The sequence below is a fragment of the Camelus bactrianus genome, chromosome 13 (assembly GCF_048773025.1).
Source record: "Camelus bactrianus isolate YW-2024 breed Bactrian camel chromosome 13, ASM4877302v1, whole genome shotgun sequence".
NCBI lineage: Eukaryota > Metazoa > Chordata > Mammalia > Artiodactyla > Camelidae > Camelus > Camelus bactrianus.
In genome coordinates this window covers 62,326,309-62,353,737 of record NC_133551.1, presented here as the reverse complement: position 1 = coordinate 62,353,737, position 27,429 = coordinate 62,326,309, and the positions used below count along the sequence as shown (strand labels likewise).

The 27,429-nt window shown below is 52.8% G+C and overlaps 1 protein-coding gene across 2 annotated transcripts in view; it reads right to left on the bottom strand.

Annotated features, from left to right (window-relative positions):
• The window catches only part of RUNX3 (RUNX family transcription factor 3), a 60,442-nt gene that overhangs the window by 26,714 nt on the left and 6,299 nt on the right, over positions 1–27,429 (bottom strand). For both annotated transcript variants that reach the window (XM_074377151.1, XM_074377150.1), the window contains exon 2: positions 1,602–1,876. In XM_074377151.1, coding sequence (XP_074233252.1) covers positions 1,602–1,876 — 275 coding nt within the window. The remainder of the gene's footprint in view (positions 1–1,601; positions 1,877–27,429) is intronic.

The following is a 27,429-nucleotide window of genomic DNA, read 5'->3' as shown; positions in this document are numbered from 1 at the left end:
CACGTCCTGAAAACGGTATCCTTTCAATAAAATTAAATACAATCGAACGCGGTGAAAGAGCCCAGGCACTACGTTGTGGGGTGCAGTTCCTCTCTTCCCTTTGGCTTAAGCAAAAGAGGAATCAACATGCTCCTAGCAACCAAGTCACTAAGTAAAAATAATATCAACAACAATAATAGTGGGACTGCTCCCCACATTCAATTCATGTGAGAGGCCTTTGGGGTATGAAATTTGGCCCTGAAATGCGGCCCAGGCCCAGTTTATCTGCCTCTGCAGAGCCTGAATTCGTTATGCAGGAAAAATGCAAAATGCAAAACAAACTGGTGTTTGGAGAGGGCTTGTACAGAAAACCCCTTTAAAGTGAGAGAGGGGCTTTTGATAGCAGGAGGATGCACCTGCTGGGAATTGCAGGATGAAGGTGGAGATCCCCCCTTACTACAGTCTCCCCCAAGGAGCGAGGAGAGGCAGATGCCTTCTGAAAAGGAATCAGACTGCAAATGCAGTCACAGCCATTTAAACGTGGCCACCGCGTGCAGGGACTAGGCATCCAGATGGTAAAAATTTCAAGGAGAAAATGTTTGGGGTCTGATTAAAAAGGCCAGATTTCCTGTCAACATCCTGTCTTCTTTTAATTTCAAAGATTCCTTTTAAGCTCCAAGTGACAGTAAAACCTCCAATCTGAGGATTAAAGTCACACGGGCCTCCCCCTCCCCCTCCTCCCCGGGAGATTTTCCCCACTGGTATTTTAAGATGTCACCCGGGAGACCTCAAAGAGCCACTCATCCTTTTTTCCAATTTGGAGTCGTCTTAATGGGACCAAGGACGGCCTCAGCTGCCAGGAGCCGCTGTTTCCAGCCACCTCAGGCACCCGCCGCCCCCAGCGGCTGGCCCTTCCTGCCTTGCCCTTTCTCACGGCAGCTGTGAGAGGTTTAGGGGAAAACCAAGGCGTTTTCGTTTCATCTCGCTGCCCCCTTAAAAAAATGAAAATGAAACAGTCGCCTACTCCCCAGTAAAGAGAAAAAGCTCCTCTGAATGACTGGGGGCTGCCAGGGGTGGGAGCGCCCCCAATCTCTGCTTGACATTCGGGATCCTGGCCGCAACCGTTTAGGGTTCAGTGCCCCCATCTTGGCCTTAGAGTAAAATTTCAGAAGCCAGAGGTTGACAGTGTGAGTAGGAAGTGTTTCTGAAGCGGTGCAGGAGGAAGGGTGCTGGCAATGGAGGGTAGGCCCCCTTCACCCTCCGCACCAACCTCCACTGTCCTCGCCCTGGTCCCGGGGCTCCTCTACCCTGCTGCCGCAGGGCTGTGTCCGAGGGATCCGGGTTGGAGAAGAGCGAAGCCCTATCTGCCCGTTTCCGCATCAGCATCTCCCCGCAGGGCTCCCGAAGGGTGGAGAGGGCAAATGTCCTAAAAGTCATCCGTGTCGGGTGCATCCAAGAGGGAACACCGAAGTCCGGCAGAGCGCGCAAAGAGAACGAAAGCGCCCTTGGCCCGGCTGCTGGGCTCTCGCCGCGGGGTGGCGGGCACGTCTCCTCCCCTCCCTTCCTGGGGCCCTAGCTCCTGCAGCTGAGACGCCCGGAGGCGCAGGGTCGGTGTCACTCACCTTGAAGGCGACGGGCAGCGTCTTGTTGCACCGCCAGTGCGAGGGCAGCACGGAGCAGAGGAAGTTGGGGCTGTCGGTGCGCACAAGTTCACCCGCGTGGTCCGCCAGCACGTCCACCATCGAGCGCACCTCGGGCCGGGAGCGCCCGCCGGGCCCCACGGCCGCCTGCGCGCTCAGCGCGCCGCTGTTCTCGCCCATCTTGCCGCCGCCGCCGCCGCCGCCGCCGCAGGGGAAGGCCGTGGAGGGAGGTGTGAAGCGGCGGCTGGTGCTCGGGTCTACAGGAATACGCATAACAGCGGCCGTCAGGGCGCCGGGCAGGCGGCGGCGGCGCGGCTCCCCCGGGGGCGGCCGGCGCGGGCGCCTCCTCGGCCGCCGCTGCCGCGAGAAGCGGGAAAGCAGAAGCAGCCGGGCCGGGGCCTCAGGGCGCAGGGGGCGGCGCCCGGGGACGCCCCGCCGGGGCCCGCCCGCTGCGAAGCCTCGCTGCCCCGACGGCCTCGCGCAGCCGGCCCGCTAGTCCCGCATCCTGGGCGCGCGGCCCGCGTGCGGCCACCCTTTGCTTTGGTCTCGGGTGCCTCGGCCGCGGCGGGGCCCGCGCGGGCTGTGGCGCAGCCACCGCCTCCCGCCCCCGCAGCCCGCTCGCGGCCGCCCCACCGACTCGGCGGCCGCAGCCCCAGAACAAATCCTCGAGAATCAAGTGGCGGCGCCGCAGCCGCCCGCGCGGGGTTAGTACCCGGGGGCCCGCGAGGGCGGGGCTGGCCCGAGCGACGCGTCGCTCAGCCAATCGGAGCCCCCATCGCGGGCACCTCGGCAGCGCTCGCGGGGGAGGAACGGGGACCGCCGAAGGCCGCCCAACAGGGAGGGGCGGAAGGCTCCGCCCTGCCAAGGACGCCCGCGGTCAGGGGGCCCCCAGCGCGACAGCCCGAGGCTCCTCGAGAGTTCTGGGGAGCCGGAGCCCGGGCTAAGAATTTGTTTAAAACATCCAGGCCCTACATAAGGCTCATTTGCCGCCGTCTCCTGACGCCGGGGCTACAGCTCCCCTTTGTCGCCTTTCCCCGCCGCCCTCAGCCAGGCCTCCCCAGCCCCAGCTGCTTTCGGGTTGTTAAACCTGCACCCTCAGCTGGGGGCCGCCGGGGCCTCAAGGCCCGTAACATCGAGCGGGGAATTGCCCCAAAGAGGCTTCTCAGCGCCCCTACTCTCCCCACAAATTATCTTGACTCAAGAGCCTACATCGCACACGAGATTGCGCGTGAGCCAGCGGCCTCTGCAGCTCCCAGCCCAGCACGACTTTCGTCCGGGCTTCGGTGGCCCCAGTGCCAATCCGGCAACAGAGGGAAGGGTGTCTCCCACGCGCCAGTATCGGCTTGGGGGCGAGCAACCCTATTCTTCTCCGCTCTCTCCTCAAAACAACTTCCAGGATCGCGCAGGCCTCGCTGACTCGGTCTTCGTTGTGGCGGCCTATGGCTGTTTCAAAAACACGATGGGGCTTGGAAAACACGAGTGTTTCCCCCCGATTTTCCCCTACCTCTGCGCACATGTAACCACGCTTCTGCGTCGTGGAAGAGGACGCGAGTCCGTAGGGGAGAAGAAAATTGTGCAGAGAACGCGGGAATTGCCTCAAAATAAGGGCCCCGGGTTCCAAAGGAGGGAAATTTTCATGCACCATGTGGATGCAAACTGGCCCCCGTGGGTCCACGCCCATGTCTTCCCAGACAGTGCGCTCTGGCCGCGCCGCCGGGACGCAGTCAGCTCTGCCGAGGCACTGTCTGCTCTCCCGCCCTGGGTCCAAACACTCCCCGACGGCAAATAGGCAAACAGTCCCTTCGTCACCTGCCTCCTAGGCCGGGCGAGCGGGCCTAGGAAGAGGCTACATCGGGGAGGGAAACTGGAAAGATCAAGCCCCCATTTACTCTGGATTATCGCCCCAGATGCGCTCCCTGGAGTCAGGGGAACGAATGCGTGCTGAGTCTCCCTGCGGTTTTGGAGATCGGGTTGGATATTCGTTGTTCCTGCCGCTCGACAGGTGCAAAACGACGGGTTCCAAGACTCAGGAGCAAAGAAGCATAGGATCCGATGGTGGCTGCAAGATCCCGCCCTGGATCTGACCCCGGCCCAGCGCGCGCCATTTCGTCGTTGCCAAACGAAATCAAGCGTCGCGTGCACTCCAGGGCGGACGGGCTCTGGCTCAACCTCGACCACCTGGAGAGCTGGTCCCTACCTCTGTAGGAGCCCCACGTCAGTCCCTCAGGCCATTCAGAGAGCGGGGACAGTTAGAGTTCCTTCCTGGACCTTTTTAGAGAGCCTACACGTCGGAGTTGCTGATCACCGGGGCCCGGGGCCGCGCGATCTCGGGAGTGCTGACACTAGCGGCAGAACTAGAAGAAAGTGGGGAGCCCAGGCCTTGGAGCATCCGACCTCTGGGAGTTTCCCGCCGAAAGGCCCACCTCGTCGTAGCCAGGTAGGGCCCGGGGCCAGGGAGGGCGGGCGACGCCGTGTGCCCTGATGTGGCTTTGGGACCAGGACCCGCTGCGTCTGGGGTTTGTAAATTCGATTTGTCGAGTGGTTTTGGTTTGCGTCCGTGCCCTTACTTGTCTCTCCCTCTCATCCTAAGGCAGGTTTACAAACGGGTTTCCTGAAAATAGGGCTCCTGTGGGTCTTGGCACAGGACTTGACCCGGCTCCAAGCCCTAGGAAAGGCGTTCACTGCCGGTGGGCGCCAGAACCAGGGGACCTGGGTTGTTGACGCTTAGGTCCCCAGCGAGGGGGTCGCCCGGGCCGCCGGGGCGGGAGCAGTTCCGAGATCCACCGCTAGTTGACGCCTGCACTCTGCCAGCCGCAGAGCTGCCCCGCCAGGCTCCGCGCACAGATGTGCGCCAGCTGCGGTCCCGTGTTCAGGCGTCGCGGGCCGCCTCCTACAAACTGCCCTTTCTGGACAGACCTCCCGTCCGATTCCTCACCATCTGTGCGGCCATGTCGCGGACAAACCAATGGCTTTGTGGTAAACCGAAGGCTGCCTTTCCCATCCACCATAGACGGCCGCTCTCTGCCTTCGCATCTTGGACACCGAAGGGATCCTGCGCCCTCAGACCCGCAGACCGTTGTCCCTGGCAGAAATGAACAGTCCTTTCCTGTCCCGCTCCGGGGAACCGGAGTTTTGGAGGACACACAGATGAACCGACCAGCTCGTTCCCAGTTTCAACCTAAGGCCAACCTACTTTGTCCCCATCCAGACTGGTAGAACTAGAGGCTGGCGCTCTCTCTCTGTCACTGTCTCTCTCCCACTCCCCCTCTCCCTCTCCCTCCCTCTCTCTCTCTCCCTCCATTTTTGAAAGTTACAGTTGAAAAACTCCCACTGCCCCATTACCCTACCTGGGACAGCAGATACCCTCTCCTTTCCCCAGCGTGTGTGGACAACCATCTTCTCTCCTTCTTACCCGTACCAGTGGACAAACACTCAGCTCTCTCATTTAAGAACATGCCAGATTGTCTGCAGCAAGGAGAGGAAGCCAGGGGGTCTGGACCTACCTTTGCCCAGAACTGGGTAAACAGGGACACAACCTGGAGCCTGCAGAGCCTGGCTTCTGGGGGCCGCTCCTCCCGCCAGTGTTCTCCACCCCGGAAGGGGATCCATGGGGTCAATATGACCCTGTGTGGGGTGCCCTCCTCCTGCTGCTGGAGGGTGTCTAGGAGTGCACTTCTAGTGTGTTCCTGGTAGCAAGGTGCCCACACGTGTCTCCCCTCCTGCTAGAGAGCTTCAGAGGACATGTCTGATTTCTAGGGAGTCCTGGTGCCTGGGGAGGAGGCAGAATTCCCCAGGTGTGCCAGACAGTGGACGACGTATATGCTCTGGAAAACCTTCTAAGAGAGCTATTGGTTGTGGAAGGAGCTTGAGTCTGCAGTTCCACTGCCTGAGTTCTTCTAATACATGCCGTGATCTCGGGAAAATTGCTTAAAACCTCTCTGAGCCTCATCCATTTCATCTGTGAAGTGGGGGTAATAATAGTGACCTCTTCATAAAATAGTTTATAAAGTGTTTAGCACAGGCCTGGCACATAGGTGGTGCTCCATCCATGCGAGCCAGCACTGTTGTTATACTGAAAAAACAAGTCCTGATCACCCCTTCTCCAGGGCCTTTGGCAAGTCCCTTCCCCTCTCTGGGCCTCACATTTCCCATCTGTGAAATACCAATTCTCACATTCAAAGCTTGTGAGGACTCGGAGCCCCGTCCACGGCCATGCTGTCCTCCTTGGTTCGCCTGGGGGCTGCTTGGGGGAGCTAAGGACTGTCTGTCATCTGTCTCCAGGCGGACGCCGCTTGCAGGAGGGCTTTTCAGCAACGGTCACAGGGCTGCCCGTGCCTTCATCTTGAGGACTTACCTTCCCTTGGGCTCTCAGACCCTCTCTCTGGAAACCCACCAGCCCCACCCCTACCTCCCCACAGGCAGACACCTTCCTAAGTAGAAACTAGCCTCAGACAACACTGTCAGCCACCTCCCTTGGCTCCAGGAGGTGTCTGTTCCCTTTATCCCAAGTCTCAGGGGAGCCCCAGTCCAGTGAATAGCACGGAGGACAGTCCATCCAGAAGCTAACAATTTCTCCCAGTCTGGCCTCCACATATCCACTCCAGAGGGACCCAGGTGAAACCTATCTCTTGCCTAGTGCCCTGGAACCCAAGGTGGGACATTCTTGTCCCTCCCTGAGCCTCAATTTCCTCTTTTGTGAGTGGAGATCGTTCTAATTACTCCATTTCACAATCCAGAGGATTAAAGACTCCACCTAGGAGAGGGAGGGGCATTGTGTTTCACCGTATCAAAAATACCATCAATTGTTCCCCGTGAAAGGAAAAGAAAGAAATGCTGCTAATAAAAGTAGGACTTCCGTCTTGATTTCATATATATGTATATATATAAATTTTATGATATATTACATATAATAGATATTATATTACATCTTAAAATATACATATATAATTAGTGAGACAGGGTCATGAAAAACAGTAATATGGTTGAGGGGTTGCTGCCTTTGAGGTTGGGGGCTTTCACCTCAGAGAATCCAGCTCTGAAGCCATCCCTCCTGGGCAGCCTCTGGGGAAGGCTTCTGCAGTTGTGAAGGAGGAGGAGGACAAGTGGCTTCTCAAATTACAGGTTTTTTTTTTTTTTCCTTTTTTAGAAAGGGCCAGACTCTAGGGGAGGGAGAGGGAGCTGGGGTGAGCATGGTGGTTAGGACACACTATAGGCTTTGCCGTTGACTGGCTGTGTAACTTCGCCCAGGGTCTGCACCTCTCTGAGCCTATGGTCCCCTGGGCACTAAAGTGGGGAGAACAGTAATAGCCACGTTGGCTGCCGCGTTACCATGTCCGGGCACTGTGTTTGGGCTTTTTTTTTCTTTTTTTAACATTTTTTATTGATTTATAATCATTTTACAATGCTGTGTCAAATTCCAGTGTAGAGCACAATTTTTCAGTTATACATTAACTTATATATATTCATTGTCACATTTTTTTCTCTGTGAGCTACCATAAGATCTTGTGTATATTTCCCTGTGCTATACAGTATAATCTTGCTTATCTATTCTACAATTTTGAAATTCTGTCTATCCCTTCCCACCTTCCGCCCCCTTGGCAACCACAATGTGTTTGGGCTTTAAGTTCGTTTTTTAATCCTCATATGTATGTGATAGCTGTTAGGTCCATTTAAATGAAGAGGAAGGCTGCCCAAGGTTTTCTGGGCTAAGGAGGACCAGGGCCAGGTTAAAAGCTCCATCTGACTCAAAATTTGGGGAGGAGGCACCCCAAATGGTTATGCACGTTCCTTCACCTGCCCCCCACTGGTTAAATGAAGAAATGGGAAGAGCCCAGTGTAAGGCTACTGAAAGCGCTCAATACGGTTAGCTGTTATGACGAGGGTGGAGCTAGAGGCAATAAAATCTGTTAAACAGCTGTGGACTTGGAAATCAGCAGACCCTTCAAACTCCAGAAAGGGGCTGCAGGGGTTGTCTGCACCCACCACCCGCTCTCCTTCCACCTCGGAACCCACCTGCAAAGACACAGCTATAGTCCCCAATTTACAAATGGGAATACTGAGGTCCAGAATGGGGAGAGACTTGACCTCAGTCATCAAGGAAGAAGCAAGACTTGGAAGGAGCTCAAGCAAGACCAGGGGGCAGCAAAGTGCAGGCCCCCCCCCCCCCCCCGAATGTGGGGGCGGGGGTGGGGGTGGCTGCTACTGCCCTGCTACAACCTGCAGGCGGAGCCCCTAGCCAGGATCAGCACGATGTCCTATGGGCACCCCCTCCTGGCCAGATGCGACCCTGAACACCCATCGCTCCAGGGGGAATGCCGTGTGTCCCTGCAGGCCTTGCTTCCACTGGTGCTCTAGGCGTGGGACTGGCTCCCCAAGGTACCCTAGATGATTTTCACTGTGGCCTCGGGTGGGAGACTCGGGGCACTGGCTCTTTCCTGTCCCTGCAGCTGTGGAGCCCCCCACTCCTACTGCCACCTCCCCCGTGAGAGGGCACCTAGCTTCAGGAATTGAGAGGGAGGAAGGAGGGCAGGAGGTGGTCTCAGCACAAACTTGGCCAGGGTACAGGAAGTGGGCCCCCTCAGTAGCCAGGGAAGTGGATTTTGGCTTCTGGTCAACCACTGGGTCTTGTCTTCCTACCACTCTCCCTGCCCCTCACTTCACTCATCTATAAAACAAGGAAATAATTCTAGCAGAGCCCTTTGGTCAATGACTAATAATTATCCTAAGTTATTGGACTCCTGCTGTGTGCTGGGAGTGCTACCCCAATTATTGCTAACCCTCATGGTGCTTCTGCAGGGTAGAGATTTTTGTTCTCTCCACTTTACAGAAGGGGACATTGAGGCTCAGAGAGTGAAAAGCTTTTCCCCTCTGGGCCTCTGAACCTGAGAGGTTCAAATAAAAATTTCTCAGGGACCCTTCTTTCACCATGACTCCTTGATCCAGGCTCTGACTCTGTCCTGCTGGCTGGTCACAGCGCCTCCATCCACAGCAGTGCATGGGTGCAGAGCCATCAAATCAGAGGACTCTTCTGTTGGGGGCAAGGGAGAGTGGGGAGAGTGATGAGAGAGACCTGGGTAGCTTGGAGCCCAAGAGGGCTTCTGGGAAGGGCATGGCCTTTCCCCAGCCCCAGGATGGGACTTCAGCTCTGGCAGTCAAGGAAAAAAGGGGCCCTTCTGGGTGGCTGCCGCCTCTTGCGTCCCCTATAGTGGAGGAAAGACAGGAGGATTTCCAGGTTCAAAGTGCCTCCAAACCTTAATCAGGTGGCAAGAATAGGAGTCCAAGAAACTGGTATTCCAAATTCAATTTTTGGAATAAGATCAGAACCACAGCATTAGCATTCTGAGCTGTATTAACGATTACTCACAACAGTTAAGTTCATCTGTATCTCACAATACTTTTATGCAGGAAGTTATCACCCTCATTTTACAGGTGAGAAAACTGAAGACAGAGAGGTTAAGTAACTTGCCCAAGAACACACAGCTGGGAAACTGTGGAGCTCGAATTCCAACCAGGCAGCCTGGCCCCAGAGCCCACGTTCCTGACTACCACACTCTGTTCTCGTGAACCAGAATCAGATGCTTGAAGTTATAGTCATGGAATAGAATTAGAATCCTGGCATGAGAATTGTGGGCAGGATTCAGAATTTTATAATGTCAGACTCCACAGGGCTCTGAGATATCATATCCAAATCTCCCATTTATCACATGACAGAACCAAGGCCTATGGAGGGGAAGGGTCTAACTCAAGGTCACAGCCTAGGCCAAAGGCAGAGTCTGGAATCCCGCCTTCCACTATCCCCCTTGCCACTGACTCTGGTTCAGGGTGCCTTCCACTCCATAGCAGGCCCTCCTTGCCCCGCCCCCCCAACCCACCCACCCAGTGGCTCCCGGACCCAGACAGTCCCATTAGGGATTTTTCCACCTCCCCAAAAAGGTCCTAATGACTGTCAGTCCTTGTGAAGCCTTAATTAATCTCAGAGGCCCATGGCTCTGAGGAGACCGGGGGCTTTGGCCTTACGCAGATGAAGATTACGGCTCCATTTCATGTGGTGGTGGAGGAACGCCTCAGACATTCCTGCCAGCAATAAAAGCCACATGGCTTTCCAGCGTCGCCCTTGGAAAAGAAAAAAAGCGCAGCCCGTTGCGGAAAGAAATCAACTATGTGCTGTATGCATGGCATGAGATAAAAACGGGGCAGAGCGAGGTGGAGAACAGTTGGTCTTTTATGCGGCCTCCGATGGCCACCAAGAGTGGCAGGGCCCAGCGGTCGTGATCCCAGCTGCAGCCTGGAGACGGGGCGGCCCTCACTCAGCACAGTGGTGGAAGCCTCTGCTCCTCAACCTGAACTGAGTTTGAGCGGCCCCGCATGTCTCACAGGCAAGCCAGCTTCCTGGGTCTGTGATCTGGGCAGTCACACAGAGCATCGCTCTCAGAAGGGCCTTGCGCACAGTTTAATGTTCTGCCGTCACTGCCTTGAGATTCTTCATACTTTTTTGAACAAGGGGGCTGCATTTTCATTTCACACTGGGTCCCTCAAATGATGTAACCTGTCACCCCATCAGCCAGTTGCCACATTTCTCCTGGCCCCTTCCAGGTGCCCAGGCCTCAGAAGAATGATTTTTTTAGCACCTACTTTGCCTTTATTGTCTGAGATGAACTTCAAAACCTTGTAAATTGGGCCAATGTGGAAGCTGAGGCTCAGAGAGGCTTCCATGCAGCGAGGAAGCCTAGATTTGGAGTCAGGTCCCTCTGACTCCAAAGCAAGTGAGTGTCTTAACCACTCCCCATTCTGTCATATTTCATCATCACCAGTCCCAGTCGGGATGGTGACACATGCAATCAGGCTTTTTTATTCCCAAATAACAGAAAGGATAACTGAGGCCAGACAAGGGAAAGTGTTCATGGTCACACCCAGGCAGTGGGGGTGGGGAACTCAGTCCTTGGCTATGCAACAGTGAACCTGGGCCTGGACCATAGAGCTGGGGTGGGGTGAGGGTGTCCCAGTTTTATAGTTGTTTATTCCACTTGTAAATTTATTATCTCTTCTATGTGGGTCATTGCCTTGAGTCTGGCCTGGGATGTAGTGGGAGTCCTGACCCCCTCAGCTCTCTGTTCTAAAACATCTGGAAGTCCTTCTTGGTGACACCGTCCAGTCTCTCATGCTCCAGTTTTCCTCTGCTACCTTCATTGGTTGGGGAAGCAGTTGTGCCTTGAATCTTGATAAACTCAGAGGAATCCCAGTCTTCCATGAATGGTAGAAAGTTGGGGCTGAATGGAGGTTAAAGTTGTTCATGACCTATGATATGGTTGCTGGCTCCAGGGGAACTATCCCCTTATTCCTTGCTAGGTGACCCCAGACAAGTCACTTCCCTCTCTGGGCCTCAAACACCTCACCAGGGAGAGAAATACATTGGACCACACTTGATCCCCAGGAGGACTGTCCATCTTCAATGTTCTAGAATTCCATGTTAATCTATGACAGTTCTGGGGGGAAACTGAGGCCCAGGCAGGGTCAGGGCGTGACTTATCACCTCCCTGAGCTTCAGCCACCTCACCTGTAACAATGGGGGCAATTATTGTTGCTCAAGCAGGTTGTGAATGGGGCTTCTGGTGTGCAGTGGGAGCTCAGAAACAGCAACTGTCACAGCCCGACCACCCCTGGAGAGCAGGTCAGCTTGAGCCCCCTCTGTTAGGGCCTATGTGACACCCCCAGGGACCTCAGCATGGAGAAGAGTACTGAAGCCATGTCATTTGATGAACTGTTAAAGCAACTGGGGACTTCGTCATGGAGAAGAGTGGGTCTGGGGGCTGAGAGCTCTACTTTCAGATCTATGGAGAGCTCCTGGGTGGTAGGGGACCATGTGAATGCTGGGGATAGAACTAGGGCCAGTGGGTATTGAGCTCCACAAGAGGAGAAGGAGCATTGAGCACCAGCCAGAGACAGAATGAGAAATTCCTCTGGAGGTAGAGAGCTCCCTGTCATGGGAGGTATTCAAGTTGAGATCAGGATATTGTAGAGGGAATTCAAGTGTTGGATGGGGATAGAGGCTGGACCAGATGCCAGATGCCAAGATACTCCTTCCGCCCATGTCAACTTTAGTAGTTCAATAGCTCATATCCTCTATTGCTGCCTTTCAGTTTACTCTAAAGTTTTGCTCTTAAAAATGGAAGATGACATTGAAAGCAAAAAGCATGCAGACAAGCAAGATGATGGTTAATACAAAAATCAGAAGAGTGGTTCCCCCACCCTGCCATTGCAGGGGAAGGGAGATGGAGGGATGTGGTTGGGGAGGGGACGCTGGTGGGAGCCCTAAGGTCCACTTAGTGGGGTTTTTTAAAAATGGGGTGGTGGGTATATGGATGTATGTTTTATTATTATTATTTAAACAATATTTATATACATCCCTGTTACTATACTTCACAATAAAATGTTTTAGAAGAAAAGCAAAAGATAAAAAATAGAAAAAGTCCTCCCTCCCCCAAACCTCTGAAAAAAGAATGGACAAAAATGCTTAAATTTGCATAGAGTTGCAAAACTGCATCAAAGTTGGGGAGTGTTTATTCTTGGCCAAATCACTGTTTCAACCAAGTTGTCCTGTCTACCAGCTCACTCTCAGCTGAATCATCTGGTGGCCCTTGAAGCCATCCTCACCATGGCAACCCCCCATGTGGAGTGTTCCTGGGTACCCAGCCCTGCTGAACATGCTCCCTACCAGGCTCCTTAAGTCTTACCCACTGCCTTCCAGGTACCTGTCATTGGGCTCCTTTACAGGCAAGGGACTGAAGTTCATTGAGTAAGTCTCCTGAGCCCAGCTAGGAAGGGGCAGAGCTGGGATTTGAACCAAGATCTATTGATGCTAAAATTGTGCCCTGCTGAATGCAGCAGCCTTACCCCAGGGGCCAGGCCTCTCTTTATAATAACTAATGCTATCCACACTTTGCATGTATTATTTCATCTAGCCTTACAGCCTCCTTATGTGTTAGGTATCCTTATTATCACTTCCATTGTAACACTAGGAAAACTGAGTCACAGAAAGGTTAATTACTTGCCCCCGTTCACACCCCGGGCAAGTGTCAGGGCTGAGCTTTGAACCTAGGCAGCCTATGCTGCCCTGCCTGGCCCATGGGGAGCAGAGACACTGTGGAAGCAAGACCGTGCTGTGGCTGAGGGTCTGCAGACGACCCCCAGGGACGACCAAAGGCCAGCAGGGGTTGATGGCTGGGGTTGGAGGATGCACCAGGGAGATCTGCTCCCAGAGTAACACCCGCCCAATTCAATGAGTTGTCCCCCTTCATGGCCCTCTGGGAGGTGCTGAGGATGTGGGCAGAGCTGAGTAGAGGCTAGAGCAAGCTCATAAATCCCCACCTGGCATGTCTGGGCCACAGGCTCAGACACTGGGCATTCTTTGTCATTTGCTGTTGGTATGAGTTTGTCACTGGCAAGAATGCGGCGTTCACTACCTGCGCATCTCTGGGTCCCCGAGTGAGCTTCTGGAAGGGGATCATGGAATTGATCAGACCCTGGGCAGGGGCTGGGCCCTCTTACTGCCCTATCTCTGAACCTCAGTCAAGTCAGGGGTGGGCCTGATGGTCTGAAAGTCCTTGGCTCCCAGATGCCTGGCCCCATCCCAGGAGCACAAGGGAAAATGTTCCCAGTCCTATCCTTGGGGAGCCCTGCACTTGATGGGGGAATTGCTGGGATGGAAAGGAAAAGGAGAAATAAGCAAGGATGGAGGAGGTGCTAGATTCATTCAGTCAACAAACATTTTTTGAGCACCTATTATGTGTCAGGGGTTATTTTAGGTGCTGGAGATACAGCAATGGACAAGATAGCTTTGATTCCAGCAGGGAAGGCAGGAGATAAACAAGGAGGCAAATAAATAAACAGGTCATAGAGAGTGGGTGGTCGCTAATTCCTTAGACGGAGGCATCAATGAAGGTCTCTCAGAGGAGGTGACATCTGAGCATAGACCTGAGCGTTGAGAAGGACCCAGGTAGAGGAAGGGAGAGGGGAGCTGGTAGGAGGTTCCCTGCACGGCTGGAACCGGCTCCTCCCACCTGCTTTCTCCCCTCTCCTCTGCTCTGGGTGTGCCCACGATTTCTGAAACTTTTTCTCTGTTTTCTCGCTTTTTGCTTCTCCCACCATAGGCCTGAGAACCAGATGGGGTGAAATTAAGTAGCCTGACCTATAGCTGAGGAAACTGAGGCAAGAAGTGGGAGGGGCTTGTCCAGCACTACTTCGTGCCAGGAGGCCAGGACCAGACCCGGCATCGCCGCGGGTCCTCGGGCTGGCGCACCGTCCAGCACGTTCTTCAACCCCCAAGCCCAGGCAGGCGGCAGCCAACGTGGAGTCAGGCCCTGGGCACCGCTCCTCAGGGGTCACGGGGCTGGAAACGTGGGCTGCTGGGCAGGGCCCGGGAGGGGCAGCGCTGGGGGCCGGGCCGGGGTCCGGAGCGGAAGGCGCCCGACCCTGATTGGAACAAGGTGGCGGCACCGGGAGCCCAGCCCGGCTGCATTGATCTTGCCCGGTGTTCCAGCCACCGGGCGGGGCTAGCGCCGGGCAGGCTGCCGGTTTTCCCAGGTGTGGGGACACCCTGGGGAAATGGCCTTTCATGTGGTTGTGGGGTAGGCATGCCACCCAGCACGTGGGGGAGGCCGGGGCGTCGGGAGCACGCTGGCAGTGTTGGGGTGGGCGGAGACTTGGAATCCCACCGTCAGCCAGCGTCAGGCTCCTGGGGGGGCCAGGCTCTGGTCTCCCAGAATGTCAGAATCTTTGTCATTGGGACTCACATTTCATGAGCATTCACTGTGTGCCATGCACGGGCTGGGCACTTTATAGGGTTTAATTCCTTTCATCCTTACCTGGCCCCAGGAGGCTGGGGTCTATGATCACCCCCACTTAAGTGGTTATAGGCCAGGAAACTGAGGCTCAGCAGGGTTAAGCAACCTGCCTAAAGTCACACAGTTGAGACTCACAGCTGTTCGATGTTGGGAAGAACTTGAAGATCCTTGAGTCCAACTCCCTTGAATCCCTTTTCCTTCTCATCTTCCAATACTTCTGAGGGGAGTTTGGCCTTTGATGTGAGGGGTGTCAGCTTAGCAGGACAGGATGGTACTGGGGGCAGGGCTGGGGGAAATTGAGGGACAGGAGTGGGAAGGAGTATCACTGATTCTCCTCTTCCTATCAGGCTTATGGGCTTCTGCACAACCATGCCCCCGCTTCCATCTCTCTGACCTCATCTGTTTCCACTCTCCCCGTCCCTCATCCTGGCCCTCAAACACACAATCATACCCCTACCGCAGTGCCTGTGTACATGCTGTTCCCTCTGCCTGGAAAGCCTTTACATTCAGTCTTCATGGCTCAACTCCCCACCTCAGTTAGGTCTCTTGACACCCCAGTGAGAGACCTTCTCTGAGCCCCAGTGGTAGGCAGAATAATGACCCCCAAAGATGCCCACATCCCAACCCCTGAAACCAAATGTGTCACCTCACATGGTAAAAGGGACTTTGCAGATATGATGAAGGTTAAGGACTTTGAGATGGGGAGATTAGCCTGGATGATCTGGTTGGGCCCGGTACATCACAAGGGTCCTTATAAGTGGAAGAGAGAGGCACAGAAGAAGACAGGAGATGTGATATGGAAAACTGATTGGAGAACCACAGGGTGGCAGCATGAGGAGGACTTGGCCTGATGTTGCTGGCTGTGAAGACAGAGAAAGGGGCCACTAACCAAGGAAAGCGAATGGCCTATAGAAGCTGGACAAGATGAGGAAATGGATTCTCCCGTAGCCTTCAGAAAGAAACACAGCTCTACCAACACCTTGATCTTAGTGAGACTCACATAGGACTTCTGGCCCCTAGATCTGTAAGACAGTACATGAGTGTTGTTTTAAGCCACTGCATTTGTGGTAATTTGTTACAGCAGCATCAGGTTACTAATACCTCCTTCTTCCCTGGTTTATACTTCTGCGGCACATTTGTTGTTGCCTAATAAATTACACCTTCAAGTATGAATTGTCTCTTTTCCTCCCAGAATGCCAACTCCAGGTATTTTTCATTTGGTTTCACTTTCCCAGTTAGAGTTGCCAGATTTAGCAAATAAAAATACAGAACACTCAGTTAAATTGAATTTCAGATAAACAACAAACACATTTTTAGTATACAGTTGTCCCAATGATTGCAATTATTCATTATTTATCTGAAGTTCAAATAATTTGAGTGTCCTGTATTTTGTATGGCAACTCTACTCCCAGTGCCTAAAAACGTGCTTGGGTTCCAACTAGGATCTCAGTAAATATCTGTTGAATGAGTGAAATAAATAAATGAGTGAATGAACATTAAATTCTAGCTAAAAATCCTTTTGGCTTCCAGAATGCCTACAGGATCAAGTATAAATAACAGCAAATAATAAAAGCAAACAACTCCACAGCCCTTCCTACAGATGAGGTGCTGTTCTGAGTCCACTACAATTGTCAATTTACTCAGTTCTTGCAGTAACCCAATGAGGTCGTTAGCCCATTTCCCAGGTGAGGAAACTGAGGCCCAGAAGGCATGGTAACTTGCTCAGTCACACAGCCATGGAGTGGCAGAGCCAGACAGTTCAGGACACTTGAAGAACCTGGCTCAGCTTTATTTTCTGGTATACTTCCCCACACACAGTGGATCCTTTCCCTCGAATGGTTCATGGTGCCTCTGTGAGGGGTGGCTTCCTCCTTTTCCTGAGTGCAGAACTCCCGTTCATACATCAAAGCCCTGTCCTGATCCTGCTTCACTGTGAGGCTGTCTCTGATGCTCCCATCAGAGGAGATGGACTTGGCCCCTCTCTCTTCACTACTCCGTGGCCCCTGTCTGAATGCACCGTGAAGACTTGCTGTTGTGTCCTTGGCTCCCCTAGACTGTGCCCTCCCTGAGTACAGAACTGAGTCGCTTTCAGCTCTTTGTCTGTGGAACTTAAGCTGAGCCTGGCTCTAGGGGGCTTTCCAGAAGCTTTTAAGGGCAAAGGAATGAATGAGTGAGCAGTGAATGAATGGGTGAGTGAATGAGTGAACATCTTTCTCATTCTGGGACTCAGTTTTAGAATCTGTGAAAGGGGAAGGTCAGTCTCTAATCCTTACCCACTCCCATCTCTTGAAACAAAACACATTTTTTCCTGATTATAAGAATAATACACATTCATTAAAGAAAAATTGGAAAGTAATAAAATTATGAAGAGGAAAATTAAAACCACTCATAATTCTGCCACCCAGAACAATTGTTAATATTTTGTCTTTTAGCCTTCTGGTATTCTTACTGTATATATAGATTTAATTTCTTCCCTCCCTCCCCTCTCCCTCCCTTCCATCATTCTTTTCTAATGGTGGGAACATAGAGTACATGTTTAGAACCTGCTTTTGAAACTCACTCACTAATATGTAGTGTGCATTGCCCTGTGTGATTAATCCTCTCCCTGACAACAGGTGACGTGACTGCACTGACCGAGCATGGTGGGGCTAAGAGTGTGAAGAGCCCCCCACCTCTGGCTGGACCACCATGGTGTTCCCTCGTGGTCAGCTCTTTGGGGTGTTTTTGGATTTCAGTTATGGAGACACTGCCGGGAACACCTTAGCCACGTCCCTGATTTTTCCCTTAGGACAAGTTCCAGGACTGGGAGCCCAGTGTGGACACTGTTGAGCTCTCGACACTGCCTGCCCACTGGTCTCCAGTCCCACTCTTACCATCAGCCTCAGCCTTCTGGGCTTGGAAGAAAACCAGGGGGATTATTTGACTTCCTCCGAAGAAAAGCCCCATCTATATCCAAGGCCTTACTCGTTCCATCCAGGCTGAAAATACCCATTTATTTAGCTATTTGTCCACATTACGGTCTAAGGCTCATTGTTTCCATCTCAGACACTTGGTTCCAACCAAAACAGCCTCAGAGATGACCACGATCACAACCTGATCCTGCTTCACTGTGGACCTGTGCATCTCAGTGTGTCCTCACAATCACCCTGGGAGGTAGGGATGGCTGTGTCCCATCTTATAGATGAGAACACTGAAGGTCTGAGAACTAAGTGCCTTGGCTGAGGTCACAGGGCAGGGAATCAGGGCATCTGGGGTCCACCCCAGTTTGTCCTGACTCGGTATAAAGCTGACTCTTCTGTACCTGTGTAGACCACTGTTTTCTGCCCTAGGGAGCTGGGAGCCTTGTAATCTGGGGAAGCAGAGACCTTTTCCCACTGCCCTGCTGCCTGCTACTTGATAGCGTACAGTTCCAGCATCCCCAGGAAGCAAGCACAGAGCTTTAGCTTAAAAGCCGGGCGACCAGATCCTGCCCCCGTCCTGACGCGTGTGTGCCCTGAGAGCACTGTGCCTCGCCCTCTCCATCTATAAAATGAGAGAGCAGGGATTCAGACAATGGTCTCCTGGGCTTGTGGCTGCCCTGAGCACAGCCGTGGTAATACTTAGCGCTGAGTCAAAGGGAGAGAGAACTCTGTCAGACAGGCCACGTCATCACAGGCAGCCAAGCCTGGTCCTTGGGGGGTTGGAGTGGGCAAGTCTCAGTCCCAGGCTGGGCTGGGAGGACCTGGTAGCCCCAGATGGAGCCTCCCCCAACCAGCTCTGGCAGATGGGAGGCTATTTTTTAACCCACCCCACAGGAAGAAGAGGCCAGAAATGAGTTCAGGGGGTTAACCCAGGTCCCTGGGGGCCCCTCCTATTTGCATCCTCTTTCCCCCACCAGCCAGGGAGCTGAATGGACTTCATCTGGAGCTGCCCGGAACCTTCCAGAGCTCCCAGCCAATCGGACTGTTGGAGCTGGAAGGTCCCCAAGTAGTTCCTATGTGATGGGCGGGGAAACCGAAGCCCAGAGAGGTTGGACCACGCCTGCCTTCCTCACCGCCCTCCCTCCTGTGTGCCTCCACCTCCTCTGCCTTCTCCTTCCGGGGGTGACCCAGGGCAGGTCTCTCCCATCTTGGCCTCAGTTTCCCCACTTGTCAGATGATGGGTCCGCTCCGGGCCATCTCTGAAGCGTCTCCCAGCTGGAAAACCTCCTTCTGAACTGGGTTTCCAGTGAGGCCTTACTGGGTTTCCAGTGAGGCCTTACTCATCTAGAAGCAGGTGTCTGGGGACCCTCAGGAAGAGGAAGAACTTCTTGGCCAGAGAAGCGGGGACCAGCCTGGGTAGGGGCAAAGCCGCTTCCCCTGTGGCCTCCCTCAGACCACACCACCAGGTGTCCCTTGGTCCCCACAGGCAGGGGTTCCTGAAAAGTCGAGTGTCTGTCACAGTGGGTGCGGCCTCTGACGTGTGTTTGCCTCTATGAGTGCATGTGTGTTCACACCCACATGGTGGGGGTGCGTCGAGCGTGGGGTTCGGGCCTGGGGGCCTCAGGTGGAGGCAGGACCAGACGTTGGTTGCTGTGCTGGGGCAGCTTGTGACAGAGGCCCCACTACACCCTCAGATCCTACCCAGAACCGCTTGGTTGGGGCTGGTCTAACCTGAAGGTGGGATGCACATGGGGAAGGGGTGCACGTGAGGGAGGGGTGCAGGGAGGGCAGGGGTGCATGCTGGGGAGGGCATGGGAGGCTGTCAGGGCCTTTGGGAGCTGGGACCCCAGTGAAGGCTTGAGGGGAGCTGACTCTGACTTGCCTCCTTTTTATTGTCTGCTTAAAACAATACTGTTAATAAACAACATTAATTGAGTCCCTCACATAACACACCCTGCCCCTGGGATACAAGTAATATACACACAATGAAAAAAACCTGGAAAATATAGAAAAACACTTAAAAAAATGTTGAGGCCTGAAATCTTAGTGCCAGAGTGAATACTGTGAGCATCGTTGAGGAGGAAGGGCTCTGTGGAACTTCTTAACACACAGTCATCTTATTTCTCAGGTCCTGAGCATTTCACAGAGGGCACACTTTAAATATTGCCTTAGGTAATTCTCTGTACTGTATTCTCCCCCTTGTGCAGGTGAGGAAACTGAGTGAAAGGGAGGGTAAATATTTCCCTCAGGGAGTAAGCGGCAGAGCTAAGATTTGAACCCAGGTCTGGCTAGTGTGAAACTGCAGATTCTCCCAGGGCCCAAGGCTCCACTCCCCTGGGAGAACTGTTCGATTATTCATTCCTCCGGTGGTATTTGCTGAGCACCTCCTAGGAATCAGATCTAGCTCAGCACTGGGGACTTGGCCCTGAACAAGACAGACAAGGCCCTAATTGGAGCCCCCAGATAGCCACAAACAGCCCTAACCCTGACCACACCTTGATCCCTGTCCAGGTTGTCACTGACTGAGCTGTGGTCCTGCCTCCTCTGATCAGCAGGGGCCTCTATGAGCTTTTCGTTGGCCATGATGTGCCCAAAATCCAAGATCAGGTGCCTCCTCATCTGTCCATTGTCCCCTTGGGCAGGGAGGCCATCAGAAGCCCACCCACAACCCCAGGCCCACCACTCTGTGCCAAGCCTCCTTGGGGCAGGGGGCTGGGTGTAGGCCTGGGGCCTGCCCCATTAGAGGGGCAGAGAAGCCCAGCTCCTCTCTTGCCTTGGCCAAAGGGTGAGCCTCCATGCAGACCATGGGGCCACCCAGGAGTCTGAGCTGGAGCACACCCACTCAGCAGCCCCAGGTAGCCTTGCTGAGTTCAGGGCAGCCACTGATGAGGGGACTTCCATGTCCCCAAGCCTTTGAACGGGGTCTTTTCTTCCTGACAAGGCCCGGGATACCCCAGGAGACTTTAGGAGCTATCTCTCCCTCCTCTCACGTAGGAAAAAGCACCGCCGGTCTGATCTGGGCTCCCTCTCAACCTGCGCTGTATCTTTGGGGCCCCTTCAATGTTCCCCTCAGTCCTCAGGCAGGGCCAGTTACTTCATTTGTGGCACCCGGTGCAAAATGAAAATACAAGGCCCCTATTCAAAAAGCAGAAAAAAAGTCTTTTGCTTTCTTCCAGGCACTTCCTTGGACATGGAGATACTTGTAGGGTGAGTGCAACCCTCACAGACACCCAGGTCCCCACCCGAAAACTTACGTCTGAGTCATGTGCACCTGTCCTCCCCACTCATGCCCAGGGCCCACTCCCCGTGGTGAAGCAGGACAGAGCCCAAGCTCCAAGGCCCTGCACATGCTCCACTGTCCCATCGGACTTGGACTTCGCTTATAAAGCACCGGTCCAAAGATAAAGTTCTTAAGAATGGCAAAAGGCAACCGCAGAGCATTAAACCCAAGTGCAGGGGTCCCTTCCAAGCTTGGAGCCCTGCACCACCCCATGGGTTACAGCCTGTGAAGATGGACCTTTCTGAGGGAGGGACCCAGCTCAGACAGGAGGGCCAGTCACCCAACTTCCACCCCAGCAACAAAGCCCTTGACATGCAGGGGTGCAGAGGGAGCATGGGGTGTGTAGTTGAGCATGTGTACTCAAGAGCTGCCTTTTGTGCACTGGGCTGCGCCCATGGGGGACTCCGTGGTGGTGGTGAGCAGAGCTTGGGTTCGAACCCCACCTCCATAACCTATACACTGTGTGAACTTAGGCAAGTGGCTTTACTTCTCTGGGCCTCACTTTATTCCTCTGCAAAATAGGGAGAAAAACACCGAGTTTGTGGGGTTGTGAGAGTTAGTGCTGGTTCTATGAAGTGTCGAGCCCCGTACTGGCACACAGTCAATTTCAGAGATGACTCAGGGCAGAGGAGCATACCTGTGGCAAGCCAGGGGGTCCATGAACAGGGGCAAAGGCACGTCTGTGTGCCCCTCACCCCGCACAGGGGACCCAAGAGGAGAATTCCAGAGGACTTCTGCAGGATGCCCAGGCAGTAGGCTTTGGGCAGGTACTGGATTAAACGGAACCTGCACTAGATGGGAGGGACCCCTAAGAGAGCTAGGAGGCTCAGGGAGAGGATCCCAGAGGGAGAGTCCCCCACCAAAGTGCTTCTATGAGAAGGATGGCAGGGGCCCTGCCAAATGAGAAGGGAGCCCTTTGCTTGTGCCATGTGTGGACTTGGGCCAGCCACAGGATTTTGGCCTGGCTCCTTGAGTACTTTCTCAGCTCAACTTTGGCTCAGCTTCCCCTCTACCTCTCCCCCTGTTCCCATTGCTCCATGCCTCAGTTTCCCGAACTATGCACTGGTGAAGGAGAGGACCACCTTCTAATTAGACTGTGCACTGTGTTTTACAAACCGCCCCCTTCTTGGTCCTCAAATGATTACTGGCCCACTTCTTAGATGAGGAAACTAAAGCCCAGAAAAGGCAATAACTCAACTCAGCAAAAAAGTGACAGAGCTGATTCTGATTGGCCAGGCTTGTGGAAGTGCCCCCAGCTCTTCCCAGGAAGGAGGCCAGTGGAAACCAAGGGATGTTCCTTGATCTGGGAAAATTTTGATTAACTCTCAGCCACTGTGCTGTGGTGAGGTGCAAGGCCCTGGATGCAGGTCTCAATCTCATCGAGCGGCTGGATGATCTTGGGCAGGTGGTTTAACCTCTCTGGGCTTCTGTTTTCTCATCGATGAAACAGGCTTAATAATAGCATTTATTTTGTAGGCTAATGAGGATTAAATGAGTAAAGCTATGTGAAGCACTTAGTGCCTGGCATGTGGTAAGAGCTATGTAAGTGTTTACTGCTAATATGACTATTTAAGAGGTGATTCATGTATAACTGAAAAATTGTGCTCTACACTGAAATTTGACACAACATTGTAAACTGACTATAATTCAATAAAAAAGGTTAAAAAATTAAAAATTAAAAAATCAGGTCCTATTGAAAAAAAGAGTTGAGTTATCATAATTGATATTTTCTAGACAAGGATGCATTTATTAGCTTCAATTTTGCACTTTTCCTTTTGTATTTAGGACTCAGCAAATTTTCCTTTCAAGTCTCACACAATTTCTTAAGTCCTTGGAAAGATAACTCTCTTCTCCCACGGCACTTGTAGCCACGGTGGATTTGACAGCTCTCTCCAAAGCAGCTTTTCCCAATGCGGGCTCTCAGCACATCAGCCCCTTGGAGAACCCAGTGTTCGTTAGCATATCAAAAGCTCTGAAAAGTCCTGCAACAAAACCCTCTAATGAACATTGTTTGATACACTCATTCTCAATCTTATCTGGTCACAGAGTCCCCTGCCTTTCTGCTCAACACACGCTGATGACATCTGCTGAACACACGCTGGGAGATGTCCTCCTCATTTCCTGGTTTCTAGGAATGGGCAGACAGGAGTGAGAGCTGTGAGCAGATTCCTCACAGAGATGAGAGTTTCCACCTCTACAGAAAACACCTCCAGTAACTCGCTTCCACAGCTCAGCTGGTCCCCTCCATTCTCATAGCCATTGTCTGATTTCAGTCCCCACAGCATCCCGGGGAGGTCAGTAGCATCAATATCCCCATCTTACAGATGAGGAAATTGAGGTTCACAGAGGTTCAGTGGCCACACAGCCAGTAAGAGGCAGATACGGGAGGCAAACCCACAGCTTCTGATTCTAAACCCCAGTCTTTCTCCTGAACATTGATAGCGAAAATAAAAATAGATCTCATTCTGCCCAGATCAGTCTTCCTTGGTGACATGCTTTTAAAAATCTAAAGTTTTGTTTTCCCTATAGCATTGAATATATTACTTAAAATCTTTCATAGCTTTCTTCTGCTTACAAAAGCAATCTGTGACTATTGTGTATAAGATTTTTCAAACATTTTGATTTGGAAAATGAAAAACTCCATACTCTCACCTCAAGAGATAACCTGGGCTCACAGTCGGGCATACACTCTTCTAGAGCTGGATGGTCCAACAAGGTAGCCATTAGCCACATGTGGCTATTTAAATTAAAATAATTAAAATAAAATATTACAAATTCAGTCCCTCAGTCGCACTAGTTGTGGACCTGGCAGGTGCATTTTAAGTGCTCAATATTCACATGCAGTGAGAGGCTACAGTATCAGGCAGTGCAGACAACATTTTCATCATCAGAGTCCGACTGGACTGCATTGCTCTAGACTTTTCCACTACATATCCCGACATAGATGCATAACGATGATTAACATTGTCAGTGAGGTTACTGGGTATGTCATAAGTCTCTGTGCGGCCTCACCCATAGAGGGAAGAGACCTTCTAGAGGCAAAAACCAGACTCAGGGAAAAAAGTCTAGCAGGAAATACACTAAATGATAGCAGTTTTCTCTGGGTCTTGAGATTACAGAATTTATTTTTAAATTTCCTAGGTCCTTCAGGTGAGCTACAACCTAAAACGCAGGTGGGGTGGGGATGCTGGGCGGATTCATGTTTTCCTTCATGTTCTTGCTGGTTCTAAAAGCTTCAAAGTATGTTCCCACCCAAGACTTCATTTATTATTACTATTTTTTAAACTGTGGGCTCATGAAGAATGGAGGCCTGCACAAGTCAAAGGAATGAAGCCCAGAAGAATGAAAGGCAGACAGAAGTTTATTTTCAGGCCCAGGGCCCCTCCAGCCTCGGGCTGTTCTAGGCAGGGCCGACTTCACTGGCGCGAAGGCCACACAGTCACAAAGGTCCCTTGCTTAGAAGAGCTGAACATTGGGTTTCATGTTCTACGGTTGCCTTCCTGAAATTCGTAATGACTTTTGAACAAGGGGCTGTGCATTTTCCTTTTGCACTGTGCCCTGCAAATTGTGTTGACAGCACTCGTCCTGGGATTCTCCCTGGGTCTTGTTTTGACGGCTCTGAACCGTCAACTTGTCCTCATCAGACCACAGACATGCCGATCCATGGCGCACTCTACGTGCCTGAGAACAAGTTTGCTTTGGTTGCTCCGATGTGTGTCTAGAGAGTGATAAAAATAGGGCTCGCGGGCGGGTGCGGGAGGGCCCCTGTGGTCTCTGTTCACACACTTATATGAGCTCAAGGCGCACGTCTACATTGGCCTATTTCAGAGAGCGGCCCAGTGCATCACAGGATGCTCTGCCCTATATCACTGCCCAGCTCGATCCTGCCTGGACCCCTACTGCCTTGAGGCCATGCCCAAACTCTAGGCCCGGCCCACCTGCTTTCCAGCCTCTTCTCCCTCAACATCGCCATAAGACCCACAAGCCCTTCCATCTCTAAGAAGTCTTCCCTACATGGTCCTTCTTCCCTACCTTTGCCCATGCCATTAATTCTGCCTGGACCACCAATGTTCCTTCCTGCCCAAATCTACCTATCTCAGATTCTACCCCTTTTAGGAAGCCTTCTGGAAGTTTTTGAGAAGAGTCTGAAGGTACTCTGGTTGCACAGGGAAGAGTATGAGTCATCTGGACTGGAGGAATCAGGGAGGGCCCCATGGAGGTGGTGAGCCTGGACCTTAAGAGATGTCTGCCAGGTAGAAAGAAGAGTTTTGTTGGGCTGGCTTTGATATCAGACAGATTCTGCCATGAATTTGGGCTTCGCCAGTTACAAGCTATATGACCTTGGTTACTTTCCTCAGCTGAACCTCAGTTTTCCCAACTGTAAAATGGGGATAATATCGATAACACCTACTACATGGATTAGAGATGAATTAATTAACTGAAATGAGATACGTTCACAAAGGAACTACCACAGTGCCTGACACACAGAAGGTCATCCACAAATGTGGTTCCCTTCTCCCTTCCTCAGTGTCTTCCTCCTCTGAAATATTAGTTTTGGCACATCACCCATCACTCTGCATCTGTTTGTTTATTCATGTCTGCAGTGGAGGTGGTGATGTCCAGGACACAGAGCTGTGATGGGTGCAGTAATGGGTGCGTTTACATAAGTTCTAGAAGGCTGAGATTCTACATCAATAGAAAGGGCATAAGCCTCTCAGCTAACCTCTCTCCCTGGGGCATTTTCCTGACGCCAGTTCTTCCCACACATCACTAGGATTTCGGCTCCAGGAGGGCAGGCACCTCTGTTTTGTTCGTTCCTGAATCCTCAGTACCCAGAACAGTGTTTGGCCTGCAGCTGATGCTCAGTAAACGTCCATTGAATGATCAGCAGCACCAGCTGGCCCACATCACATCCCAAATCCTGGGCACTGGGAATGGGAGAACCCAGGGAAACCCTCCCTGTGCAGGGAAACTGTCTTCAGATTGGGACCACAATGCAGGCCACAGGCATTTCCCAAGCACCTGCTATATTCACGGCTCTGCCCAGCCCAGGCAGACCCTTGCTCCACAGCCAGAGAGGGAGGGCTGCGGAGGAGGGTGACAGACACGGCAACTTGGGAAGAGGCAGAAAGATGAAGGGTGGCCATTGGCGCCTTGGCTGGGTGGGAGCAGACCAGCCCCATGCTGCAGCCCCGGCTGACGGGAGGCCCAGCTCACCTGCTCCTGGGAGAGTGGGCCTGCCTCTTCCTCTCTCTTGTTTTTTTTTTTTTTTTTAAAGAGTGCTCCCGCTAATCTACGAGTAATACATGTTCAGTGTTTAAAAGTTTGGAAAACCTACAATCACCAAGAGAACTAGAAATAAAGGCTCCCCACCATCATTGCATCATGTAGCAGCAACTGCAACATTTTCATTTTCCTCCCAGTCTTTTCTCTAAGGTGGTCTCGTTCCCACAGATGCCCCTCCAGCCCCTGGGAAGGGATGTGACTGCTCTGTAGGGGAGAACCAGGCTCACACCACGAGCCCCCACCACCCCGAACATGGGGCTCCTTACCCCAACCATCCTGGCCCTGAGGTGTCACCCAGTGACACAAGGGAGCCCAGAGATGCGGGCAGGCCTTCAGCAGGGCTTCCTCCATGCGTGGGGGGCGAGGGCAGATGTCAGGTTCACTGAGGAAGGACGGAAGGCGGAAGGGAAGCCCTCAGGGTGGGGGCACTTCTTGAGTGTTGGTCTTTAGCCACTGGGCACTCGGGTGAGTTGCGGCTGGGGCAGGGCGTGACCAAAATGAATCTCTCCTCTCCTCCCCCTCCCTTTCCTTTCACCTCCTTTCATTTGAGTGCCCCAAGTTTTCCTTCCTGTAACACCTTCTGCTTGCTCGAACCCCAGTCGCTAGTCTCCTCTTAACAAAGATGAGCAGACAGTGGACTCACTGACACTGAAGTGTGCATGACAAGAGGGACACTTGTTCTGAAAAATCCCAGCTGGACAACACTTGACCCCCAAGGGGCAGAGTGCTGCAACGGAATTTCAGGCTCCGTGTCATACAATGAAGGATGTTCTGGGGGGCTGACTTCAGTCACCCCTACGAATCATAAGTTATAGGCATCTGCCCTGTCCGCCCACACGTAAGTCTGAACCTTTTGCCAAAAACACTTTTCCCAGACGCAAAAGAAAACCCCAAAGAGGAACCTAAACCTTCACAAGGCTGTGCCGATTGGACGTGAGAGCTTGGGCTCCCATCAGCAAGCACTTCAAAGAATGAGCCAGACAGCAAAGGGGGAAGTGAAGGGAGAAGCTGGAACCCTCTCGGGGGTCAGTGTTGGTCCTTTCACCCTCCCTCTCCTCCATCCACTCAGCAAGAAGCGCCGAACCTCACCTGCTCCCAGGAGCACCATTCTGGACAGGAGGGGGGTTGGGGTGGGTGAGGGTGGGGGCAGGGCACTCCTGAGGCCTGGAGGGGAGAAGGGGGGACCTGGGAAGGCTCCCCAGAAGAGGCGGCCATTAGGCTGGGCCTTGAGAGGAGAGAGGTGGGTTTATTACCTGCCCCATCCTGTTCAGAGTCAGACTTTTGTCCAGGAGGAGCGAGAACATGAAATAGTAATAATTTCCAGCATTTATGGAGGCCTTGCCTCTGCACCAAGCCTTGTATTAAGCACATAATACACATGATCTCAGCCAACAAATCTTGAAGCAGCTACTGTGTTTTCTCCCCCATTTTATGGATGAGAAAACTGAGCTCAGAGAGGTGAGGCACTTTATCCGAGGCCACACGGTGAGGAAGTGGCAGGGCCT